This window comes from Primulina tabacum, chromosome 6, assembly GCF_025594145.1.
Source record: "Primulina tabacum isolate GXHZ01 chromosome 6, ASM2559414v2, whole genome shotgun sequence".
Classification (NCBI taxonomy): domain Eukaryota; kingdom Viridiplantae; phylum Streptophyta; class Magnoliopsida; order Lamiales; family Gesneriaceae; genus Primulina; species Primulina tabacum.
Genome location: NC_134555.1, coordinates 34,914,964 through 34,939,648, shown reverse-complemented (window position 1 = coordinate 34,939,648; position 24,685 = coordinate 34,914,964). Strand labels below are relative to the sequence as shown.

The window sequence follows — 24,685 nt, the reverse complement described above, 5'->3', positions numbered from 1 at the left end:
TTAAAATTGTTGTACGTGGTATTCAAATTTGAGAGGAGAAACAAGAAAAAAATAAATGAATGACTTTGTATATGTAAGTGTTGAACATTTTCTTTTTAAGAAAAATTTGCCCCTCACAATGTGGTTAAGGTTTGTGGTAATCTTCTCCCAAGATACAACTACAACACTTGAATAATGAGCACTCAAATAATCAAGTTCTATCACAAGGAAATGAATGGAACTCTCTCTTGTTGAAGAAGGAAGAAGACGATATGCAAATGCTTTGAAAAATTATGTGTATATTGTGTATGTGTTTTTGATTTTCAATAAATCAAACATCTAATGATTTTCATGTGAAAAGACATGATCTTTCATTCATAGTGGTGTCCCTTGACCATTGTAACTGACCACAATCATCAAATAATGCCAAGGGAATGAAATAACATCAGAAAATTCGAAAGGACACGAAGCTGGGCGCTTCGCTCGCGCGCTGCCGAGCAGCGCTCGGCAGGCACGCGTGCGCGCCTGCCAACGCGCAGATCCATGCGAAAGTGCGCACCTGCTACTGTTCATGCCGAATTTTTTTTTCTTTTTTTTTTCGTTTTCGTCCCTTACATGTTCTGACTACTCGTTTTAAGTTCTTTCAACATTTGATGAACTCGTTTCGAGTTTAATTCAGAACCACCGAACTTAATATTCGTTCATTAAGCTTCGTTCTTCGTTTCGAATTTTTTCAATCAAACACATTGATTTATTTGCTTAATTTTCATTCATTAAGCATCAAAATTCCAACAATCCCCCACATGAATGAAATTAATGCATGAATGCTCGTGATGCATAAGAGAGAGTATATACGAAAAATTATCACATCAGGAGAGATAGCTTTTGGCTTTGAACCTTTCCTAGTGGAATACAATCGGATTTACTAGGTCACGAAATGAACTTGATGTCTTGAACTTCTTGGCGGTTCATGTAAACCCAGACAACTGTACCCACATGATAACCTTCCTTCCATTTCCATTTTATTTTATCGGTTGTGTCCGTTTTGGCCATGGAACACATATTGGCTTCATACGTGTTTCATCGAGGTGGCCCATCCTCACACGTACATAGGTGATCTCCTTGTAAAAAGGTATCCTACTTACCCCGCTTTTGTAAGCAACAGAATCATTAAAAGTACAATACTTAACCTCACTACCTTTGTAGGCAACTTCACTCATCATCTTAGGAATGAGGAGTGATTCCTCAAGTTTTCATAACGTAGTTGTCCCATTGAACCAAGATCTTGGGATCTCCAATCAACAAGGTTGGGTTGCCACTATGAAAACTTTATTTGGTAGGTTTTAAACCCATTTCTCTTGACAGACAGTACATTTGATGTCTATTTAATGCTTTTGTAAACGGATCCGCTAAGTTATCCTTTGATTTGATATAATCAACAGATATAACTCCATTAGAGATCAACTGTCGCACAAAATTATGTCTTCGACCAAAGTGTCGATACTTGTTACTGTACATACTGTTTTATGCCCTTGCAATTGCTGACTGACTGTCGCAATGTATCAAGATTGCTGGCACTGGACTTGTCCAACATGGAATGTCCTCTAGAAAGTTGCGAAGCCATTCAGCTTCTTCTGCAGCTTTATCAAGCGCTATGAACTCCGATTCCATAGTAGATCTAGCAATGCAAGTTTGTTTCGATGACCTCCAAGAGACTGCTCCTCCACCAATGCTAAATACATAGCCACTAGTGGATTTGGAGTCATTGGTGTTAGAAATCCAATTTGCATCACAATATCCTTCAAGTACTGCAGGATACCTTGTGTAATTTAGTCCATATTCTGAGGTGTGCTTTAAATATCTAAGCTCCCTTGTCAACGCCTTCCAGTCATTAGGATTACTTGTAAACTGACTTAACTTGTTAACCGCACAAGCGATGTCAGGTCTAGTACAGTTAGTGATGTACATAAGGCTTCCAATAATTCTGGAGTATTCCAGTTGAGAAACTGGTTCTCCACGATTCTTCGCCAAATGGACATTCACGTCCAAAGGCGTTTTTACTGGGGTAGATTCATAAGCGTTAAACATCTTCAACACCGTTTCTACATAATGAGACTGAGATAAGACTATTGCTTCTGGAGTTCTAAAGATTTTAATCCCTAAAATTACATCAGCAATACCCATATCTTTCATATCAAAATGTTTTGTCAACATTTTCTTTATACCCTTAATCAACTCTTGGTTATTCCCCATTATTAGCATGTCATCCACATATAGACATACCATCATATAAGATTCTCGAGTGCCTTTAATGTAAACACATTTGTCACACTCATTAATCTTAAATCAATTTGACAATACTACCTTGTCAAATTTTTCGTGCCACTGCTTGGGCGCTTGTTTAAGTCCATATAGTGACATAATTAAACGAAAGACCTTTCTTTCTTGTCCTTTAACTATGAACCCTTCAGGTTGCTCCATATATATTTCTTCTTCAAGTTCACCATTTAAGAATGCCGTTTTGACATTCATTTGATGTAACTCAAGGTTATTCAAAGATGCAATAGCAATGAGCATACGAATGGATGTTATTCTTGAAACTGGTGAATACGTGTCGAAGAAATCATGACTTTCTCTTTATCTATAGCCTTTGGCCACAAGCCTGGCTTTGTATTTTTCAATACTTCCATCAACTCTCATTTTCTTTTTCGATATCCATTTGCATCCCAATGGCTTGGTACCTGGTGGAAGATCCACTAGTTCCCAAGTATGGTTTTGCAAAATGGAATCCATTTCATAGTTGATGGCTTCTTTCCAATAAGGAGCTTCAGGGCTAGCCAGAGCATCTTGTATGTTCTTTGGTTCATTCTCCAACATAAAAGTATGGAAGTCTGGACCCAAGGACTTTGAGATTCTAGCCCTTTTGCTTCTTCTTGGCTCTTTGTAGGTTTTAAACAGCACAGCAGCTCAAGCACCACGATTCGATCGCTCTACCAACATGGAAAATTATTGCACCCAACAATCTCCTTCTCAATAATTGAACTCCTTGCAATCAATGGGAATCGAATCCGTGATCTTGGCTCTGATACCAATTATAGGACCGAGCGCTTGCCGCTTTACCAAAAGATATAGCTAGTAGTAATGGTGCAACTCAAATCTTTTAAACTGCACAACAGCTCAAGCACCACGATTCGATCGCTCTACCAAGCATGGACAATTATTGCACCCAATACTCTTGCTCTTTTGAAGAGCCTTCCAATGGTACAACATTCCGTCGCTATTTTAGCGACGATTACATCATGGGTTCCGTCGCTAATATTTTCGGTAAAATAAAAAAAATTACTTTTAATAATTTAATAAATCTAAACAAACTTACAATATTACTATGATAACATAATTCCTGATCTTAACTAACACTTAAAAATTTACCAAAAATTAAAGAGATAAAATTTACATTAAATCGAAACTAAAATGGTGTAAGAGAGAAAAATTTTAAGTGTTGTGAAGTGGTAAAATTGTGTAAGAGAGAAAAATTTTAAGTGTTGTGAGGGAGGGGTAAGAAAATGGATACAAAGTAGCGGTATTTATAGAAAATTGTGCGACGGTTATTGGTTAAACCGTCGCAAATAGCGACGGTTTTTGACAAAATCGTCGCTAATATGGCGGTATTTTCAAATTTTAAATATGCGACGGTTTGTCCTTTCACCGTCGCTATATTTAGCGACGGTAAAGCTATAACTGTTGCTAATATTAGCGACGGGTATAGTAAAACTGTCGCTAAATGAAAACATGCGACGATTTAATTTAACCTGTCGCTAAATGTAGCGACAGTTTATTAATAAAATCGTCGCTAATATTAGCGACTGTTATATTTCAAACCGTCGCAAATGTTAAAAAGCGACGAATTTGAAGAAACCGTCGCTAAATTTAGCGACGGATTTCTCGAAACCGTCGCTAAAGATGACAACAGTGTCCAAAAAACACGCTAATAGACAACAGTTCGCAGAACCGTTGTCATAAATGTTCAAAGACAACGGTTTTATAGAACCGTTGTCATTGATCCTAAAAACCGTTGTCTTTGACCCCCAAAAGACAACGATTTTTATAAAACCGTTGTCTTTTTCCTTCAAAAGACAACATTTTATAAAACCGTTGTCTTTTGCTTAAAAAAATGCTCTACGACAACGGTTTTAACTAAAATCATTGTTAAAAAGTTTTTAACAATGGTTTTAGTTAAAACCGTTGTTGTAGAGGTGTTGTTGATTTAAAAATTTCTTGTAGTGACTATTATGTGCATATCCGATGAATATGCAGTCGACCGTCTTTGGTCCAATTCGCTCTTGTTTAGGCTTTGGTATTTCAACCTTAGCTAGACACCCCCACACTTTGAGGTACTTGTAGGAAGGTTTGTGATCTTTCCACAATTCATAAGGTGACTTGTCATTTTTCTTGTGGGGTATCTTGTTCAGGATGTGATTAGCTGATAGTATTGCTTCCCCCCACAAGTTTTGGGGTAGTCCTGAACTTATTAACATAGCATTCATCATATCTTTCAGAGTTCGATTCTTTCTTTCGGCAATGCCATTCGATTGTGGTGAATAGGGAGCAGTCGTTTTCATGAATTATACCCACATATGTGCATAATTCATCAAACGGTGCTCCGTATTTGCCCCCTCTATCGCTTCGAACCCTCTTTATTTGTTTGCCTAGTTGATTCACAACTTCGGTCTTATAACATTTGAATGCTTCAAGAGCTTCATCTTTCGACCTCAAAAGATATACGTAACAGTATCTTGTATGATCATCAATGAATGTCACGTAGTATCTTTTCCCTCCTCTAGTTTGTAGAAACTTTAAATCATCAAGATCAGTGTGTATTAGTTCTAGAGGAGTTGTACATCTTTCAATCGAGTGGTAAGACGCTTTGGTCATTTTTGCTTCAACACATATCTCGCATTTGTGTGTTGGATCGACGTTGTGTTTAGGCAATAATTCCAGTTTCATTAAACGTTGCAAGGTATTAAAATTTACGTGTCCTAAACGAACATGCCATAAATGAGAACACTCAAGCAAGTAAATAGAACTTTTGTCTTTATTACTTTCAACAACATTTTGGCGTATAGCCATTACATTCAACTTGAAAAGATTATCATCGAGATATTTTTTTCCAATAAAATGACCATTCTTTGTCAATACAACCTTGTTAGACTCAAATACTAGTCTAAACCCGTGTTTGACCAACAGAGACCCCGACACGAGGTTTTTTCTTATGTCTGGTACATGAAGTGCATCAACAAGGGTTACTTCCAAACCCGATGTCATTTTCAGTACCACATTTCCGGTGCCGACCACCTCAGATGTAGCGGAGTTCCCCATGTATAGGTTTCTCCCGGTCGATGGAGTGTATGTGGAGAACATCCCCTTGTTGGAGCATATGTGTCGAGTTGCTCCAGTATCAACCCACCACTCATTGGAGTTTTCAACCAAATTTGCTTCCAAAATAACTGCAGACAAATCGAGTTGAGAAAAATAAAATGGTACCGACCTTTATTGAACTACGTTGGCTTGATGATTTTCCTTCTTTGGCTTCCTACAATCCTTAGCCAAGTGATTCGGTTTTCCACAGTTATAACAAGTGCCTTTGAACTTTTTCTTGTTTGGTGGTTGTTGGCCTTGTTGTGGTTGCTTCTCAAACTTTCTCTTCTTCCCTTGAAAACTCGATTCAACAATATTCACCCTTGCTGCCATTTTACTTGCCTTGGCCTCGGTGCTCTTGTTGTCCTCTTCTATCCTCAATCTCACAATGAGATCCTCCAATCCCATCTCCTTTATTTTATGCTTCAAATAATTCTTGAAGTCCTTCCACAACGGAGGGAGTTTCTCGATCAATGCAGCAACTTGGAAGGACTCGCTTAGACTCATTCCTTCCGCATGAATATCGTGCAAGATAAGTTGTAGTTCTTGCACTTGACTCATCACGGATTTTGAGTCCACCATCTTGTAGTCCAGAAATCTCCCAACAATGAACTTCTTCAAACCCGCATCCTCCGCCCTGTTGGCGGTCTTGACTTGACAATACACATTGTACAATGCATTGTCAAGTCCATTTAGGATGTAGTTCTTGCACAAGAAGTCACTTTGATTCCATGCATCCAAAGCGGCCCTCATGTTTGTGTCTGTCTCGTTTTCAGCAATGGTGGGAGGATCCTCCTTCAAGAACCTTGACAAACTCAAGGTTGTGAGATAGAAGAGCATCTTTTGTTGCCATCTTTTGAAATCTGCACCAGAAAACTTCTCTGGTTTCAATCCCGGTGCAACGGTTGCATGTGGTGTTGTAGATGATGATGCCATTGATATTCTTCTTGCAAATGATTAAAAAACAAAATTCTTCTTATTGTTTGTGGTATTCAAATTTGAGAGGAGAAGCAAGAAAAAAATAAATGAATGGCTTTGTAGAGGCAAGTGTTGAACACTTTCTCCTTAAGAAGAATTTGCCCCTCACAATGTGCTTAAGGTTTGTGGCAATCTTCTCCCAAGATACAACTACAACACTTGAATAATGAGCACTCAAATATTCAAGTTCTATCACAAGGAAATGAATGGAACTCTCTCTTGTTGAAGAAGGAAGAAGATAATATGCAAATGCTTTGAAAAATTATGTGTATGTTGTGTATGTGTTTTTGATTTTCAATAAATCAAACATATAATGATTTTCATGTGAAAAGACATGATCTTTCATTCATAGTGGTGTCCCTTGACCATTGTAACTAACCATAATCTTCAAACAATGCCAAGGGAATGAAAAAATATCAGAAAATTCGAAAGGACACGAAGCTAGGCGCTTCGCGCGTGCGCCCGCTTGCGCGCTGCCGAGAGCGCTCGGCAGCGCCTGTCGAGAGCTCTCGGCAGGCGCGCGCACCCGCGCGCGGGTGCGTGCCTGCCAACACCTGCGCATAGACCCGCGTGCAGGTGTGCGCCTGCTACTGTTCATGCCGAATGTTTTTTTTCGTTTTCGTCCCTTACATGTTCCGACTACTCGTTTTAAGTTTTTTCAACGTTTGATGAACTCGTTTCGAGTTTAATTCAGAACCACCGAACTTAATATTCGTTCATTAAGCTTCATTCTTCGTTTCGAATTTTTTCAATCAAACACATTGGTGTATTTGCTTAATTTTCATTCATTAAGCATCAAAATTCCAACAAAAAAAAAAAGCATTAAGAAATTGGTTAAAAAAACATGGGGTAACTTTGAGTACGATCAAATGGGATTTCCGACACTTGACTCATTAATTATAGGAGACAACCCTTCAAATAAGGAAAAATTCACGTACATATGAACTTCCGTAAGGACATCATTAAATCAACAAGGAGGAGTCAATATGTTCCTCTGACAAAACCCTTTTAGCAAAACAGAGAGCCATCTACAACAACTAGTCATGGCCAATGGGAAGTTTAAATCAAATTTTACACATAAGATGTTGATGTGCCTATTCGCATTAAGCTGGTGCTGTCTCGGATTTTTCTGTTTTCGTTTCCATGGGCCGTCCGTCACCTGACTGTAATTCTTCTCCAGATTCTGCGGTGTCGCACTTGTTTGTGTTATCTGGCCCTTGAGATTGCGACTCGCCTCCTTGGGATGATGCCGCCGAAGAAGGTACATCAGGCGGGGTTGGTTTTGCGGGCTTTGGTTTTGTCATGATAGACCTGCAAAACCTGTAAAGGTGAACATAACATAATTGCATGCAAATCTAGAGAAAATGAAAAATGACTAATTAAATAGTTTTAATGACATTAATTAATTATGATGTGCATGACTACATGTTTAAAATATGGTTTTCTGTTAGAATGCATAAAACTGTGTTTTAAAGGTTATTCGAGACGCGATCGAGGAACGGAGACCGAGAATCATATAAGGGAAAATATTTTTATTGAATAATTATTTTTAATTGTTTAATGTGTGGTGTATTTTAAATGAAATTTTTGAAAATGAGATGTTTTTATGCGTCGAATCGTATTTTAAACCGGTAATCGATTTTCGATAAAAATATAGACTTTTTGAGAACTCGACAAATATTTTCACAAAATTTCCTTAACAAAATATTTCAAATATTATCTAATGAGCCTATTGTACCCATGCTATTGGGTCTAAAACTTGCCATACTATTTTATATCAAACATAAGGCCTAAAATCCTATCCTACACATTATAAACCACACGCCTCACCCCTCAAAGATTTAGGACTCTTCCTAGCAGCAAACCACACGCACATACCCACGGTTTTGAGAGGAAATTCACCCAAGTTTGGAAGAAAACCAGGAAGGTCCTCCCTACGTCGACGTTCTTCGTATCTCAACTCGTTCTTCGTGCGTAATAAACGTAAAGACACGCCTTAATCTCGTTTTTCTCATCTATCACACCATAATATATGTTTGATGTATGTTTGCATGAAAAAATATGAACCCTTGTATTATTTTCGTTTTTTTACCATAATATGCCAATAACTCAAATTTTTATGATTTAAAACTCTTGCTATTGTTGCATGAAGGGGCTTGCATGGTAGGGATATGGGAAGGGGTGTTTTTCAACATGTTTAAGGACCCTTGGGTGCATGTTTAAAGGCTGAACAAAGAGGGTGACAAAGATGGACTAAAATTGGCGCCAAGGAAGACTAGAGTTTCGAATTTTTGTGGGGTTTGGTTCCTAGGTTACGGAGGCTGCTAGCTACTGTTAGGGTCGTCTAGGGATCTCAAGAGGGCTGAGCAATGATCCTAGGTAGGCTACACAAGGGCTGGTTCAAGGGCTAGGGGCTGGGAGCAAAGGGCTCAGCGTGTATGGCTTGTGGACGAAGAGTTGAGTGGCTGAGGCTTCTAGGTTGGGTAGGCTCAGTCCATTAGGGTCCATAGGGCCCAGTAGGATCTATGGTGGCTGGACGGTGGTTGAGGCAAAGGATAGGGGCTGGTACGCAAGCTGGACGTCGCGCATGGCTCCTAGGGTACGACTTAAAGGGCTGGGCACGGTTGGGGTGCTAGTCCTAGTCCAGTAGGTTTTAAAGGGCTTGAGTAGTGTCCTAGGGTCGATGGTTAGGTGCTAGGCAGGATGGTTGGGGCTTAGGCTTGAAGAAACTCATGGTATATAAACTAGGGTTTTCCAAAAGAAAGGAACAAAAGTTCAGTAGGTGTCCTAGGTTGGTCCAAGGGCTTGATGGGCTTGAATTGGGTTGCATATGCTATGGTAGGTTTTAATAAGCTTTGGTTAAAGTTTGATAAGGTTAGGTTAAGTTTCGAGTCCATACGAGTCAAAATCGAGATGTACGTCTAAGTTTAAAATCAAATTGAGAAATTAGTCGAGAAGCTTAAGTTTACATCTAAGAAATATTTAAGGGCATATTTTAAGGTGTTATGTTAAGTTTGGAATGATTTGGGTCATCATTTTAAGGTCCAAGGATAAATTGGGAAAGTTAGGTTTCAGGGAAAAAACGGTCATTTTACACATGAAAAATGTTAGACGTCCTGACAGTGCTCTGAATACTATAACAAATGTTAAAACATTTATTTTAAATGTTTATGGAGTTTTATGATGAAACGTTAATGCTAAAAGATATGTTGCATGCTTGTTTTAATAGAAAAATGATTTATATGTACATGAATTTTTATAAGCGATGGAAATATGAAATGTTGAAGGAGATGAATTAATTGTGACTAATATGATGATACGATGATATGTAATACCAAGGCTCAGTTGACGGAAGAGAGTGTCGCTGATGTCCTCATCGCCTGGGACTGTGGTAATACGTAGATTGATCCATCGACCTACAACTTATACGAAAGTCACAATTGAGGATCTGATTTCAATAAAAAGAGAAACATATACGTATATGATGAAAGAAAATATGATATGATATGTTGAAAGGAAAACGTTAAAGTTTAAGTTAATGAAAAACTATTTTATTAAAGTATTTTCACTAGTGCTTGTTAATGTATATGTATTACTTGCTATTATGGTTTAGGTTTGCTGAGTCAATAAACTTACTAGGTGTGATCGATGTAGGTAAGCTTGATAATAATAGAGGTTTTGATTGTTGATCTTGCTGGACTGAAGGTGCACACAACCCGAGGACCGTCGCTAGTTTTCCGCAAATAAAATTACTTTAAGATTTAAGCTACTTTAAAATTTTTATGACTTATGATGTTTTTGAGAGATTTTTGAGAGGATGTTAGAGTTAAGTTTATTTTTGAAATAGTGTTAGTTTAGGTTGGTTGACGTTTTACAACTTTATGCTTTGAATTACTTTCTTTTGTATTTTAAAATAATATTTGGTTGATTTATTTTTAAATGGTGCAAAGTATTCATATTTTAAATGCTTAGTGTTTTGGCCGAATAAATTAGAAAGAAAAAAAATTTCTAGTACTTTTTAAGAAAAACGAGTATTGGACGTTTCAGTTGGTATCAGAGCAATGTTCCTGCAAAGGGTTGTGCCACCGCCAGTTCCGGAGAGCTTAGTCGCCAAGCCTCAATTCTGTAAGTTTAATTGCTTTACATGATTTTCATGATGATACATGGATGTTTACATGGTTTAGACGTTTACGTTACATGTTTAAAAGCTTTTTGAGGTTAAATGTTATGTTTGCTTAAAGTTGCTCAAAAAGGGATTAATATATGCTGCATGATTAGAAACATATATTTAAATTCATTTTGGTTACGTTTAGAATTTGGAAAACGTTTAGTTATAACGCCTCAAAAACGCACACCTAGTACCTATAGGAAAGTTGAGATTAATGGGGATCTTCAAGGGAATGCACCCCCACCTCCTAATGGGGATGTTGCTACTCGTGTTCTAGAGGGCATGACACGTTTCTTTGAGCAGCAGGCACAACATTGTAAGGCCCTGTAATTAATTATCCGGTAATTTGGCATAATTAGAATAATTATTGAGTTGTAAATTAAAATAAGTATTTATGCCAAATATATTCAAGAAGTGTGTTAGAAATATGTATTTTAGAATATCAGAGAATTTAACGATATAAAATACATATAGTTTAAATAATACACGAGAGCAAAATAAATACAGATCGGGATAGATGGGCTTGAGTTACTATTTTAGTAACCAAATACAAAATATATAAATATACATATACATACACACCATTTACCTTAATGAAAGAGAAGGAAGTAAAGGAAAAAGAAAAGAAAGAAACTTCCCCAAACCCAAATTTTCGCAACCCTTGGAGCAGCTGCGGGAAAGTTGCGATATCTCCTCCGTCCAGCGTCTAAATCTCGATCGGTCTGAAGGGATGTCTTCGAAACATCCTAAGCTTCGATTCAAGATAGAAATCGCGAATTTTGAGCAAGGAAGCGAGCAGATCGAAGCTCCATTTTGTGAGCCCTGTTTCTGTGCAGTATTTTGGTGAGTTCAGTTTTTGTGCTTCTGAAATTCGAAGTTTTGGTGTATTGTGTGTTGAGAATCTCGACTTGTGGCTCCAAAAGAACTTGTAGCTCTGTTTATTAGCTTTTCATAGCCACTAGAATAATGGGTTTTCGATTAGAAGCGGATTTGATATGATGTTTCTACCAAAATGTGTCAAAATGGAATTCTGTGTGGGAGCTGTGTAGATTAGCTACTGTAATTCGAGTTTATGACATGTATGCACTCGGATTCTGGACTTGTGATTCAAATAAGAGTTGTAGAGCTATGTGTTGTCTTCGTAATGATATAAGATTCGTTAAATTCCATTAAGAATTGAACAAGTTATGCTTGTTTTTCTGGAACTTCTCAGTATATGAGATTCTGTCCGTGAATCCGGAAGTAGCAGTGTATTCTTGAAAATTTTGAGAATAATATACTGAGATTCTGAAGATGGTTTCAACTAAAGAAACTTAGATAATTGAGTTATCTTTCGTTTACAATTGGTGGATATTGATTTGAGTTAATATGGAGCGAGATACGAATTTTATGCTCTTTTGTGCCAAATCGGACATTGGTGTGGAATGTAGTTTTCATGATTGGCTTATTGTTGTTTTGTTTAGGCCGAGGGTCTTGAAGTGAAGTTGTTATTGGAATTGTCAAGTTGGTATAGGTATGTTACAGCTCGGTAATATACGACGGTAAAACATAAATTATGTTTAATTGTCATTCTGTGTTACATGGATCGTGTTTATGACTTGTTGACTGTTGTAAATTGTTAAATGCCTTTGTTGTGATCTCTATTTATTATTATGACATATTATTGGTATTTAGCATCGGGCATACATTTATGACATTCATGTTGAGCCCTATCGTTCTTTTTAGCCCATTGTTGATATCCGTTGTTATCTGGCACTGTTGTTTATCTCGGGATCATTGTATGGCTGATAGGCCTATACACATGAGACCGTAGATGTGATTGAACAATCCCATGGTTAGTGCAGCCTTTTGAAGTGAGCGCTGGGATTGTGTCATCTAGTTCGTTCTGTTGTGCCATCCTGTTATAGCCTATCAGCTGTATGGAGGCCGAGTCAGGGGTGTTATTCAGCACAACTTGGCATACCTCGCATACTTGGCAGGGCAGTTTAGCTGCATGACGATGTAGCTCCCTTGTGTTGTTGCTCGAGCATTATTCTAGTTGTTATCGTACCATTTGTTGGCTCCTGTTATCCCGATTATTCGTTGAGCCTTTCATGCATTGCATATTACATTTCATTATATGATTATGCATGATTTATGTTATTGTTGTTATTGTTGGACTGTTTCATACCAGAATCCTAACCTCAATTGTTTACTGGGGGGCTGCTGTGGTCGCTTTTGGGCACCATGGTAGATCTCCCGAGTCGTTTTGCCGCATCAGGCCGGGGTTCCGCCAGTGGAGCTCGGGATTGAGGTTGGATTGCTTGGTTCTGTTCAGTGGATTTTCCCAGTTAGTCTATATCTATGTCTTGAGTTGTTTCAGTCTTGTATTGTAGTTTATTTGCCGGGGAGATGCCCTGTGTATCTGTAGTGGTATTTGGTTGTTTTTGTGATGCTTTTAGTCGACTCTGAGATTCTTTTGATCTGGTGTGTAATTGGTAAGTTTTAATGTCTGCGTAGTGCTGGCCAGTGCGGCTGTAGGTTGTTTAACTTCGGTTTTTGTTTTATTGACTCTAGTTGGAGTATATTTTGATATAAACTGCTGCTTGAGTTTCCGGGATGTCCTACTTATGGGGAGGTCATGCCGAAATTTTTCGAGGCCCTGAGGTCCGTTTTAAAGTATTTTAAACATTTTTCCGCTGCAGCTTTAAATCAAACGATTATTGTTTGATCATTAATTGTCATTAGAGTAAATGAGCCTCACATCTTGGTATCAGAGCGTAAACTGGGATACGCTCGAACTAGATTCTAGGACACTCGAGTCTTGGCACTAAAATTTTTGTTGCGCCTGTGTATGCTACTTGACAGCATGTTTATGTAATTATATGATTTGCTTACTTCCATTCTAATTGTTTTGGTGTTTTATCGTATAGAATGGAGGGAGGTGGAGAAATTCCTGTTGATGAGATTCCTCTAGCTCGAGGTCGAGGTCGTGGACGTGGTAGACCTCGTGTCCATGTTGTTGATGATACTTTTGTTGAGAAAGCTGCTGATCATCTAGACCATCTTAGGATGGATGAGTTAGTTGCGCGTTTCCATTCTATGCATCCACCTCGATTCAGTGGTTCTGAGGGAGCTGAGAAAGCAGAACTGTGGATTTCTGAGATTGAGGAATTGTTTGATTTGATTGAGTATCCTTCAGAGCGTCGATTGAGATTAGCTGTGCATCAATTGAAAGATCGTGCTAAAATGTTGTGGTCTACTACATTGATGACTTTAGATGCTCTGAGGATTGTTCCATCGTGGGATATATTCAAGCTGAAGTTTAAGGAAAATTATTGTCCATCATCATTTTACAGTTCTAAGGCTTCGGAGTTTCATAACTTGAAGCAGGGCGATATGTCAGTTGCGGATTATGCGGATACTTTTTATGCTATGCTGAGATATGCTCCTCATGTTGCTGCAAGCCAAGTTGCTGTTGTTGAAAGTTTCATTGAAGGATTGAACGATCATCTGCATCCTTTTGTTTCTACCGGTAAGCCACTGATTTATCTTGAAGCAGTGGAAATAGCAAAAAAGTCTGAAGCTAGTCTTAAGAGGAGTGGCAATCGAGCTCATACCCAACATCATCATTCGGAAAGGCAACAATTCAATCAATCTGGTTCTGCATATCTTCGTCCACGTGGGAATCAGTTTAAGAAGTATAGTTATAGTTCTTCGAGTTCAGGGAGTTCAGGGAACCATGGTGGATATCGCTATAGTGGACCTTACTCTGATCACTGTGGAGGCAAGCATTCCAGTAATCAGTGTGTTGGAGTTCAAGGGGTTTGCAATGTTTGTGGTCAGGCGGGTAATTTTGCTAGTGTTTGTCCTAGTAAGACGGGGAAATCAGCCCAGGCAGGTAGTGGAGCTCAAAGTAATAGATTCCCAGCAGCGTCCCAGTCTTCCCACCAGCCTAGTCGCCCTTTACATCAGACCCGAGGACAAGGTGGTCCACAGAATCAGTCACCTGTTCGGGTATTTGCCTTGACTGAGAATGAGGCTCAGGCAGCTCGGGGTACTTTCATTACCGGTAACTGTACTTTATGTGGTTTTATAGCACGAGTGTTATTTGATATCGGAGCATCTCATTCCTTTGTGTCTAATGCATTCGTCGTTTCGCATGATCTTCGCACCACTAGTATGAATTCCAATCTATCTGTTGCAACTCCGATGGGAAAAATGATTATCACTGATAATGTGATGTTCAATGCGGTTTTGTTTCACGATGAAAATGTTCTGTATCTGAATCTCATAGTCCTACCTATGCATGACTTTGATTGTATCGTTGGTATGGATGTTTTGACTGCAAATCGTGCCACTGTTGACTGTTATCGAGGAATAGTTCGTTTCAGGCCTAGCTTTGCTCCTAAATGGAATTTCTATGGCCGTGGTTCTCAAGCCAAGATTCCTGTAGTTTCTGCCATTGAGATTAATCGATTGTTAGATTCTGGTCATGAAAGTTTTCTAGTTTATGATGTTGATCTATCGCAGGATGAGCGACGAATTTCAGATATTCCTGTAGTCTGTGAGTTTCCTGACGTGTTTCCAGAAGAGATTCCTGGTTTTCCACCAGAACGAGAAGTTGAGTTCAGTATCGAATTAATGCCAGGAACTGAACCCATATCTCGAGCACCATATCGTTTAGCTCCTGTTGAGCTAAAAGAACTGAAAGAACAATTACAAGATTTGTTGAGTAAATGTTATATTCGTCCGAGTTCTTCGCCATGGGGTGCACCGATTCTATTTGTCAAGAAGAAAGATGGTACGATGCGGATGTGTATTGATTATCGGCAACTGAATAGGTCTACTGTCAAGAATAAATATCCACTTCCTAGGATTGATGACTTATTTGATCAGTTGCAAGGTAGTTCGGTGTATTCTAAGATGGTTCTCCGTTCTGGGTGCCATCAAGTGCGAGTTAGACAAGAAGATGTGCCGAAAACAGCTTTTCGCACGAGATACGGACACTTTGAATTTTTGGTTATGCCTTTTGGTTTGACTAATGATCCTGCTGTGTTTATGGACTTGATGAATCGAGTATTTCGTAAATATCTTGATCGTTTTGTGATTGTATTCATCGATGATATTCTTGTTTATTCCAAGTCTGAAGAAGAGCATGTTAAACACTTGAGATAAGTTCTTTGAATTCTTCAAAAGAAGCAGTTGTACGCCAAGCTATCCAAATGTGAGTTTTGGTTAGATAAAGTTGTGTTTCTGGGCCATGTTATATCTCAACATGGTATTTCTATCGATCCAAGTAAAGTGAAAGCAGTTCTGAACTGGGCACGACCGACCAATGTGCCAGAGATTCGTAGTTTCATGGGTTTAGCTGGTTATTACCGGAGATTTATCGAAAATTTCTCAAAGATTGCTAAGACCTATCACTCAACTGACTCAGAAAAATCAGAGATTCATTTGGTCTGATGAGTGTGAGTCAAGTTTTGTTGAGTTGAAGAAGAGATTGACTTCTGCACCAGTTCTTACCATTCCAAGTGGTTCTGGAGGATTCGTTGTTTGTACCGATGCATCAAATCGAGGATTAGGTTGTGTACTGATGCAGCATGGCAGAGTTTTGGCCTATGGTTCTCTTCAGTTGAAACCGCACGAGTCTAAGTATCCTGTTCATGACTTGGAATTGGCTGCTATCGTTTTTGCTCTCAAGATTTGGAGGCATTATTTGTTTGGTGAGCAATTTGTAATTTATTCTGATCACAAAAGCTTGAAATATCTGTTCTCTCAGTCAGATCTGAATATGAGACAGAGACGTTGGATGGATCTTTTGAAAGATTATGATTGTGAGACCCAGTATCATCCGAGAAAAGTGAATGTCATTGCCGATGCTTTGAGTCGTAAGGTTGTTGATGTTAATTTATCCTCGATTCGTGTTTCTAAGTTACGAAAGGATATTTGCACCTCTGGGTTGGATTTTCAAATCCAAGGTAATGCTGTTTGTGTGTCTCAGATTTCTATTGAGCCAAAGTTGATTCAGATTGTAAAGTCAGCTCAAAAAACTGATGATCGAGTTCTGAAATCTTATGAGTTAGTATCTCAAGGACACCAATCTGGTTTCTCAATTCACTCAGATGATTCTCTTCGATTGAATGGTAGATTGGTTGTCCCAGATATTCCTGAATTACATATAGCCATCCTTAAGAAAGCTCATTGTACTCGATATAGTATCCACCCAGGAGGCAGGAAAATGTATCATATTCTACAGCCTCAGTTTTGGTGGAAGAATATGAAAAAGGATGTGGCTGAGTTTGTGTCTCGTTGTATGATCTGTCAGCAAGTCAAAGCAGAACGAATGAGACCTGGAGGATTACTACATAGTCTTGAGGTTCCTCGGTGGAACTGGGAGCACGTGGCTATGGATTTTGTCACGCATTTTCCACGTACTTCTCATCATTTCGATGCCATTTGGGTGATTGTCGACAGATTATCTAAATCGGCACACTTTATTCCGTATGAGAGGACGTATTCGTACAAGAAAATGGCTCGTCTGTATATTGAAAATGTTATGAGACTTCATGGAGTTCCCGTTGCAATAGTCTTAGATCGTGACCCTAGATTCACATCAAAGTTTTGGACTAGTTTCCAAAAAGAAATGGGTACACGGCTTGCGATGAGTACTGCTTACCATCCTCAGATAGATGGTCAGACAGAGCGTACAATCCAGACACTCGAGGATCTGCTTCGAGCTGTAGTCATGGATTTTAAAGACAGTTGGCAGGACGTTTTATCACTAGTAGAATTTTCATATAACAACAGTTTTCAGGTGACTATTGGTATGGATCCTTTTGAAGCTTTGTACGGCAGACGATGTCGATCACCTCTTTGTTGGGATGAATTTGGTGAGAAGCAGTTGAGTGGACCTGACATTGTTCAGGAAATGCATGATAAAGTCTAGTTGATTCGTCAGAGAATGAAAGCTGCCCAAGATCGGCAAGCTAGTTATGCTAACAGACGTCGTCGACCTCTAGAATTTCAAGTTGGAAATTTTGTGTTTCTGAAAATCTCTCCGTTTAGAGGTGTTGTTCGTTTTGGTTTGAGAGGTAAGTTGTCACCTCGTTTCGTTGGCCCCTACGAGATTGTTGAGCGTATTGGGACTTGCGCTTATCGTTTGGATTTGCCCCAGTCATTGTCTGGCATCCACGATGTTTTCCATGTTTCTATGTTGCGTAAGTATGAGCCCGATCCGTCTCATGTGATTCAGCCTGATGAGGTTGAACTCGACCCTTCTCTATCGTATACTGAGTATCCTTTTTGTATCTTGGATCGTAAAAGATAAATTTTACGCAATAAAGTTATGCCACTTGTACGTGTTCAGTGGTCGAGGCATGGTGTAGAAGAATCAACGTGGGAAACAGAAGAGAAGATGAGAACGTCTTATCCATATCTGTTTGATTCTTAATATTGTATTGTTGGTTTCATATCGTGTGTAAGATGTATGTGTATAAACAGAAATTTCGAGGACGAAATTTGTTTCAAGGGGTAGAGAAGTGTAAGGCCCTGTAATTAATTATCCGGTAATTTGACATAATTAGAATAATTATTGAGTTGTAAATTAAAATAATTATTTATGCCAAATAAATTCAAGAAGTGTGTTAGAAATATGTATTTTAGAATATTGGAGAATTTAACGATATAAAATACATATAGAGTTTAAATAATACACGAGAGCAAAATAAATACAGACGGGATAGATGGGCTTGAGTTACTATTTTAGTAACCAAATACACGATATATAAATATACATATACATACACACCACTTACCTTAATGAGAGAAAAGGAAGTAAAGGAAAAAGAAATGAAAGAAAATTCCCCAAACCCAAATTTTCGCAACCCTTGGAACAGCTGCGAGAAAGTTGCGATATCTCCTCCGTCCTACATCTAAATCTCGATCGGTCTGAAGGGATGTCTTCCTAACATCCTAAGATTCGATTCAAGATAGAAATTGCGAATTTTGAGCAAGGAAGCGAGCAGATCCAAGCTCCATTTCGTGAGCCCTGTTTCTGTGCAGTATTTTGGTGAGTTCAGTTTTTGTGCTTCTGAAATTCGAAGTTTTGGTGTATTGTGCGTTGAGAATCTTGACTTGTGGCTCCAATAGAACTTGTAGCTCTGTTTATTAGCTTTTCATAGCCACTAGAATAATGGGTTTTCGATTAATAATGGGTTTTCGATTAGAAACGGGTTTGATATGATGTTTCTATCAAAATGTGTCAAAATGGAATTCTGTGTAAGAGCTGTGTAGTTTTGCTACTGTAATTCGAGTTTATGACATATATGCACTCGGATTCTGGATCTTTGATTCAAATAAGAGTTGTAGAGCTATGTGTTGTCTTCGTAATGATATAAGATTCGTTAAATTCCATTAAGAATAGAGCAAGTTATGCTTGTTTTTTTGGAACTGCTCAGTATATGAGATTCTGTCCGCGAATCCGGAAGTAGCAGTGTGTTCTTGAAAATTCTGAGAATAATCTACTGAGATTCTGAAGATGGTTTCAACTAAAGAAACTTAGATAATTGAGTTATCTTTCGTTTACAATTGGCGGATATTGATTTGAGTTAATATTGAGCGAGATAAGAATTTTATGTTCTTTTGTGCCAAATCGGACATTGGTGTGGAATGTAGTTTTCATGATTGGCTTATTGTTGTTTTGTTTAGGCCGAGGGTCTTGAAGTGAAGTTGTTATTGGAATTGCCAAGTTGGTATAGGTATGTTACAGCTCGGTAACATATGACGATAAAACATAAATTATGTTTAATTGTCATTCTGTGTTACATGGATCGTGTTTATGACTTGTTGACTGTTGTAAATTGTTAAATGCCTTTGTTGTGATCTATGTTTATTATTATGTCATATTATTTGTATTTAGCATCGGGCATACATTTATGACATTCATGTTGAGCCCTATCGTTCTTGTTAGCCCATTGTTGATATCCGTTGTTATCTGGCACTGTTGTTTATCTCGGGATCATTGTATGGCTGATAGGCATATACACATGAGACCGTAGATGTGATTGAACAATCCCGTGGTTAGTGCAGCCTTTTGAAGTGAGCGCTGGGATTGTGTCATCTAGTTCGTTCTGTTGTGCCATCCTGTTATAGCCTATCAGCTGTATGGAGGCCGAGTCAGGGTGTTATTTAGCACAGCTTGGCATACCTCGCATACTTGGCATGGCGTTTTAAATGCATGACAATGTAGCTCCCCTGTGTTGTTGCTCGAGCATTATTCTAGTTGTTATCGTACCATTTTTTGGCTCCTGTTATCCCGATTATTCGTTGAGCCTTTCATGAATTGCATATTACATTTCATTATATGATTATGCATGATTTATGTTTTCGTTGTTATAGTTGGACTGTTTCATACCAGAATCTTAACCTCAGTTGTTTACTGGAGGGGCTGTTGTGGTCGCTTTTGGGCACCATGGTAGATCTCCCGAGTCGTTTTGCAGCATCAGGCCGGGGTTCCGCCAGTGATGCACGGGATTGAGGTTGGATTGCTTGGTTCTGTTCAGTGGAGTCTCCCAATTAGTCTATATGTATGTCTTGAGTTGTTTCATTCTTGTATTGTAGTTTATTTGCCGGGGAGATGCCCTGTGTATCTATAGTGGTATTTGGTTGTTTTTGTGATGTTTTTAGTCGACTCTGAGATTCTTTTGATCTAGTGAGTAATTGGTAAGTTTTAATGTCTGCGTAGTGCTGGCCAGTGCGGCTATATGTTGTTTAACTTCGGTTTTTGTTTTATTGACTCTAGTTGGAGTATATTTTGATATAAACTGCTGCTTGAGTTTTCGGGAGTCCTACTTACAGGGAGGTCATGTCGAAATTTTTCTAGGCCCTGAGGTCCGTTTTAAAGTATTTTAAATCTTTTTACGCTGCAACTTTAAATCAAACCATTATTGTTTGATCATTAATTGTCATTAGAGTAAATGGGCCTCACATCTTGGTATCAGAGCGTAAACTGGGATACGCTCGAACTAGAGTCTAGGACACTCGAGTCTTGGCTATAAAAGAGAGGACCAACTGTAATGCCCGAGAATTTTGTTATTATAATCTGAAATGATTTGTTGGTAATTGATGTGATTATAGACGGAAAAAGATCGGACCGGGGAAGACCGGAGAAGGAATGTTATGCGCGAGGTAGGCAGAGAACTCGCGCATATGCGCGACAAGGACCGGCGCATATGCGCGAGTATGGCAGAGAATTGCAAAGAACCTCGCGCATATGCGTCGAGCGAGGGCGCGCATATGCGCGAGCTGCCGAGAAGGTTATGCGCCGAGACAGAGTGTCTCGCGCATATGCGCCGAGGAGGGTCGCGCATATGCGCGAGACGTGCAGCACCTAGAGTGAGCCACCTAGCCTACACATGCATGATATATATATATATATATATAACACACTTCATTCCTTAGAATTCAGAAGGAAAAGAACGGAAGAGCTCCAGAGAATTGGTCAAGTTCTTTTAATCGTAGATTTGCAATTTCTGCAAAATCCAGCCATCTGATTTTCAATCCGACTTCAGTACCGTGTTTCTATCGACGAGAACTTATAAAGGGCATAAGTTTTATTATGTTCTGATACGGTTTGAAAATATGATATTGAAGGAATCAGATATGATTCATGTATGGTGTTCTTGATATATTAAACATCGTATAATTGAAACCGGATTGAAGAACAGATACCGTATGGAATTGTTATGATTTTTCAGAATTGATTGATTGAGATTATTCAGATTTGGTATCAGATGGTGTTGTGATTTGTTATGAGTTGTTAATTGGTATATACTGATATTGTATTGCCGGTATTTCGAGATTGTATTGTTATGCCATCGACAGATACTAGATTGAGATTGATTCTACCAGAGTTACTTCGAGAGGTATTGTGATATTATGCTTCTTGAATTATTATTCCAGATTGGAATCAGAATCAGTAGAAGAAAGATCTGTGACACCTCTGACCCATTTTATAAAATAGCAGCGGAATTTAAAATTTTCTTAAAAATGGAGGAAGGATTCAAAATACATTTCATATATAATCAAAAGTATACACATGATCAATAAAATGATACAACAAAAAGCAAAATATCATTCTTGTGATCATGTCCAAAATGCCATCAAAATATCTTCTTCCTTCCATATTGGGTATGCATATGACTCCGGCCCACAATCAACGTCCCGGCCCATCGCTCTTATCTGCATCACATGAAATAACTGAAATGAGTATAAAACTCAGCAAGTGGAACTCTTACATAGCAATGTACATAGCATACTCTGTAAAACATGGCTTTGAAAACATTAAATACCATCAACTCTGAATCATGAATAACATAGCAATAATATAACAATAAGATGGTATTTCTCTTTTCTCTGTTGGATTGATATCTATATAGTATCTCTGTCTCTGTACCTATATCCCATCGATATAAATCGATAACTCTGAGGGATATAAGCCTATGGTCGTTGATCAACTAATTGCATGCAATCTATGACTATGTATCTATCAATCCATAAATCATTTTAAACTCTCTTTGGGGCATTTAATAAAACACTTTGTAAACTCTTTTCTCTTGTATTCCCTTTTTCACAATTGAGACATTCAATTGTCTCAAATATACAATCAAGTAATTCAATACATAATATGGATCAAATGGAAGGGAATAACATGTTAAAACCATTGAAACACAATACATATACTATCATGTGAGCACAAGAATGAGATTCCACTTACAACCACTTGGAACCTTGTATCTAATCTCTTGATAGCAATCCTACAACAATAAACCATGTAATGCACCATCAACATCTCAATAATCATAAACCCAAATCAATTAATCCATAAACCAACACCATCAACAAACCCATATCATCTCCAACACCAAAAACTAAGAAACAACCAAACCAAAAGCTTACCTTAGCTTCCTTGATCCCAAAATAATCTTGCTCTCAACACAAATAACTAACAAGAAGCTTGGATTAAAGAAAAGAAAGGAGAGAAATTGGAACCCTAGTCTCCCAAGAGAAGAAGAAACGAAAAGTGAGAAGGAAGAATGAGAAAAATGAGACCAACTCTTGCATATAAACACTTAAAATCCGAAAACACGTTTTTGTACTGTGCCCGGCGCTCGGGTGGTCGAAAATTACCGCTCGTGCGCCAATGATTCTGCCCGAACCCAAATTTCCAGAAGTAGTGGCGCTCGGGCGGTCATATATTACCGCTCGGGCGCCACTCTGCGCACTGCCACGTTAAAGATCGTTTCAGAAACGCCTCTTCCCTTCCGAATTAGAAAAAAGTTGTAAACAACAAAGTTGTAGCCCTATGTCTTTCCTTGAATCTCTCCAAATTTCAGATCATTTGGAGGTCTGAGTAAAAGGTTATGCTAAATCTCCCAACATGTGTCACTGGAGGAACGACGAAACGCACGACACACTTCGGGGCTCTTTTGGCTTATCTTCCACAATGATTTGAACAAAACTCAAAATAAGAAAGTTACACCTCTATGTCTTATCTAATCACTCCAATTGGCCTCATACCAATTGGCTCAACATACGAATTATCATGAATTTAATCGTAACGCCGCTACAATAGCACTACACATCATCTATAACCAACCATACTATAAATCCTAAATTGAAACTCTTAACATCCAAACTATACTTAAACTTGACCAAGTAGTCAATAAACTTATGAAAACTTAAACCGTACACCAGGATTGGCTATTACAATCTCCCCTCCTTAAAGGAATTTCGTCCCCGAAATTAACGTCACTGCGCAAACAACTCGGGATACTTCTCTTTCATCTCATCCTCTGGTTCCCACGTAGCTTCTTCAATCAAATGGTTCCTCCAAAGGACTTTAACAATGCCGATCTCTTTGTTTCTCAACACTTTAACTTTGCGATCCAGAATCAGGACCGGAATCTCTTGGTACGTCAAATTCGGCGTCAAATCCAATGGCTCGTGGTAAAGAACATGGGAAGGATTCGCAATATACTTCCTGAGCATTGAAACATGTAAAACATTATGAACTCTGTCAAGATCTGGCGGTAGGGCTAACCTGTAAGCTCGATCACCAACTCTATCCAAGATTTCAAATGGGCCAATAAATCTCGGACTCAACTTTCCCTTCTTGCCAAACCGCATCACACCCTTGAGAGGTGCTATCTTCAAGAACACATGGTCGCCAACCACAAACTGCAACGGTCTACGACGCACATCAGCATAACTCTTCTGTCTTGACTGCGCTGTCTTCATCCTCTCTCGAATAACAACAACAACATCAGCTGTCTGTTGGACCAACTCTGGACCCAACATCTTCCTCTCACCAATCTCATCCCTATACAAGGGAGATCTACACTTCTTGCCATAAAGTGCTTCATACGGTGCCATACCAATCGTCGTTTGGTAGCTATTATTGTACGTGAACTCAACAAGAGGTAATTTGGAATCCCAGCTACCAGGATAATCAATAGTACAAGCTCTGAGCATATCCTCTAAAATCTGAATAACTCTCTCTGATTGACCATCACTCTGGGGATGATATGATGTACTGAATGCTAACCGTGTACCCAAGGCTCTGTGCAAACTCTTCCAAAACTCTGAAGTAAATCTAGGGTCACGATCAGACACAATCGACACAGGAACACCATGAAGTCTAACAATCTCTGCTATATACTCTTCGGCATACTGGCTCATGGAATACGTCGTCTTGACTGGAAGAAAATGCGCTGACTTGGTCAACCGATCAACAATAACCCAAATAGAGTTAAAACCTTTCTGCGTTCTGGGAAGACCAGTCACGAAGTCCATCGTAATATGCTCCCATTTCCATTGAGGAATCGGCAAAGATAGCAATGTCCCAGCAGGTCTCTGGTGCTCGATCTTCACCTGCTGACAAGTTAGGCACTGAGAAATAAACATGGCAATATCTTTCTTCATACCTGGCCACCAATAGAGTCTACGAAGATCCTGATACATCTTGGTATCACCTGGATGTATCGAATATGGCGCGGTATGTGCCTCTGTCAAGACGTCTCGCCGAATATCATCACCAATAGGAATACAAATACGGCCTCTAAAAGTCACCAAACCATCTCTATTCAATCCAAACTCTGAATTACC

At 38.8% G+C, this 24,685-nt stretch overlaps 2 protein-coding genes and 1 long non-coding RNA gene across 3 annotated transcripts in view; 2 read left to right on the top strand and 1 right to left on the bottom strand.

Moving 5' to 3' along the window:
• Positions 1-7,232: 7,232 nt before the first annotated feature.
• The window catches only part of LOC142549277 (heat shock 70 kDa protein 15-like), a 65,674-nt gene continuing 48,221 nt past the window's right edge, over positions 7,233-24,685 (bottom strand). Inside the window, exon 9 of the mRNA XM_075658133.1 lies at positions 7,233-7,692. Coding sequence (XP_075514248.1) covers positions 7,476-7,692 — 217 coding nt within the window. The 3' untranslated portion in view covers positions 7,233-7,475. The remainder of the gene's footprint in view (positions 7,693-24,685) is intronic.
• LOC142548318 (uncharacterized) lies at positions 11,903-17,849 on the top strand. Its single transcript, XM_075656626.1, has 6 exons — positions 11,903-12,053; positions 13,453-15,323; positions 15,474-15,598; positions 16,524-16,673; positions 16,848-17,336; positions 17,481-17,849. The coding sequence occupies exons 2-6, from the start codon at positions 13,454-13,456 to the stop codon at positions 17,847-17,849; spliced, it is 3,003 nt and encodes a 1,000-aa protein (XP_075512741.1). The 5' UTR covers positions 11,903-12,053; position 13,453.
• Positions 18,402-24,685, top strand: part of LOC142549278 (uncharacterized) — a 91,518-nt gene continuing 85,234 nt past the window's right edge. Inside the window, exon 1 of the long non-coding RNA XR_012821155.1 lies at positions 18,402-18,590. This is a non-coding gene — a long non-coding RNA (uncharacterized LOC142549278). The remainder of the gene's footprint in view (positions 18,591-24,685) is intronic.

What these genes read in the sequence shown, in the direction of transcription:
- LOC142548318 (XM_075656626.1), top strand. Translation starts at nt 13,454, where the DNA reads ATGGAGGGAGGTGGAGAAATTCCTGTTGATGAGATTCCTCTAGCTCGA. An exon ending in TTATGGACTTGATGAATCGA is followed by an intron (nt 15,599 to 16,523) that starts GTATTTCGTAAA and finishes TGTGTGTCTCAG; the next exon opens with ATTTCTATTGAGCCAAAGTT. An exon ending in TTCGATTGAATGGTAGATTG is followed by an intron (nt 16,674 to 16,847) that starts GTTGTCCCAGAT and finishes ATGATCTGTCAG; the next exon opens with CAAGTCAAAGCAGAACGAAT.